The sequence below is a fragment of the Lottia gigantea genome, assembly GCF_000327385.1.
Source record: "Lottia gigantea unplaced genomic scaffold LOTGIsca_58, whole genome shotgun sequence".
NCBI lineage: Eukaryota > Metazoa > Mollusca > Gastropoda > Lottiidae > Lottia > Lottia gigantea.
Genome location: NW_008709979.1, coordinates 323720 through 325822, shown reverse-complemented (window position 1 = coordinate 325822; position 2103 = coordinate 323720). Strand labels below are relative to the sequence as shown.

The 2103-nt window shown below is 37.6% G+C and overlaps 1 protein-coding gene across 1 annotated transcript in view; it reads right to left on the bottom strand.

Annotated features, from left to right (window-relative positions):
* Positions 1 to 2103, bottom strand: part of LOTGIDRAFT_219992 (hypothetical protein) — a gene marked incomplete at both ends in the record, with an annotated part of 36662 nt that overhangs the window by 27257 nt on the left and 7302 nt on the right. Inside the window, one exon of the mRNA XM_009063458.1 lies at positions 1880 to 1954. Coding sequence (XP_009061706.1) covers positions 1880 to 1954 — 75 coding nt within the window. The remainder of the gene's footprint in view (positions 1 to 1879; positions 1955 to 2103) is intronic.

Below are 2103 nucleotides of genomic sequence, written 5' to 3'. Positions count from 1 at the left end.
TCTCAGTTACGGGAAGTGCATCAACGAGCATCAACACAACCACAGCCAACACTGTTAAGTTATAACACCTTTCCAAAACCAGTTAAAACAGTAAGATTTGCACTACCCCAACCAACTCCAACCTTTGCCCAACCGTTGCATGGAAATCACAACGGTCTAGAATCGAATCCAATAATTCCACCAACCAACAGTACAACGGAAGAAGACAAACCACTACGCGCCCTTCATCAGAACATTAATATGTGAAGTCGAGATCTGGACGTGAAATAAAAACACCAAGTCGTTACAAAGACCAATATATTTATTTAAATATTGAACAATTCAAACCTTGAATATTAATGTTATCTTACAAAAACAGGGGGATGTTGTATCATGTGATAACCACTCGCGTGACGTAACTTATTGTACGGTCTATTGCGCATGTCATTATTGTATAATATTCATTCTGAGTAAAGCTGTCCTCCTGAACGTTGTGTTTATAGTCCACACCAACATAAAACTATAACACCTAGAACTTCGGTAAGATTTTCGTTTTTTTCTCTGGCCTTTGTCATTTCTGAATCTCGTTTTGCCAATTTCTTTTTAAGTGAATTTGTTTAATTTATACTGGTAGGCCTAGATCTAAACTAATATGACTTTGATTGAATTATGATTACTAGATTTTGACTTTGTCCCTCCTGTCTTTAACTACCATGACTAGGCCTACTACTAGGACCACTTTGATTGGCATTGCAATTGGCCAAGCCATGGCCAATGATGCCCTGTAGATGTAGGTAGACCCATTCTGATTCTAGCCAGGAACATACTCTTTTTTTAATTACCTGATGCCATGACACTTTCCCTTTGCATGGTTTCTGAATTGCATGCATCTAATACCTGTACCGCGCCAATAAAGATAGAACTTCTGTGGCATCATTTTAAAACTGGAAAAGGAAAACAATTCCTTAATTATTTGAACCGTCTTGTTTTCAGAAAATAGATGAAAACCATGAAGATAACGAGGTTTTAGTTATTTCGGCCAATGAACAAGATATTAGCATCAGTTCTGACAGTGAGGCATCATCAAACAGTGAACATGGGTTTGTTACTTCTGGATCAATGTTAGATACATCCCTGCGAGTCCATGATTATTTGGGACAACCAGATGTTAAAAACCATTCTACTATCAGGAATCAGTATATTCAAACATCACCATCAAGTACTAGATCAATTAGAACTCAAACAGAAGGTGGTTGTTTAGTTTCTTGTTTTCAAGATGTTGAGTGTCAGACTGTAAGTGGAATTATCTGTGTCCCTTCCATATTAACTTATGATGACATCAAATCAGATGCACAGAAAGTTTTATTTTATACAGGAATTCCAGATGGCAACACGTTTGATGCTTTGTTTGACGAGATAAAATCTGATGCAGAGGAGAGAACAATAAGGGGAAGTGGATCAAACTATGGATGCGGTGATCGGCCCCGCATTTTACGTTGTATAAATGAGTTTTTTATGGTCCTTAGGCGAATTAGATTGGGTCTGCTGTTAGAGGACTTAGCATATAGATTTCGTATATCAACAACAACATGTGGCGATATTTTCAATAGGTGGATTGATTATCTAGATAATCAGTTATCTGTTCTTGTCATGTGGCCCAGCAGAGATGTCATAGATAGCAATATGCCTGAAATTTTTAAAGATAAGTTTCCGACGACAAGAGTCATCATAGATGCTACAGAGATTCGAACGGAGACACCTTCATCATTAAAGTTAAAATCTTTAATGTACAGTGACTACAAATCACATATGACCTGGAAATCTTTAATAGGAATTAGTCCAGCTGGCATTGTCACTTATGTATCAGATCTTTGGTGTGGGAGTATTAGTGACAAGCAACTCACCATAGAAAGTGGGTTAGTTGAACTCTGTGAACCAGGAGATTCTATTATGGCTGATAAGGGCTTCACCATATCTGATTTGACCACCCCCAGAGGAATAAATTTGATTATACCCCCATTTAAGAAAAAGCAAGTGAAATTTTCTAAACAGGGTGTTAAAAGAACAAAAGGCATTGCAAATGCACGCATTCACGTAGAGCGCCAGATGGAAAGGATCAAGAAT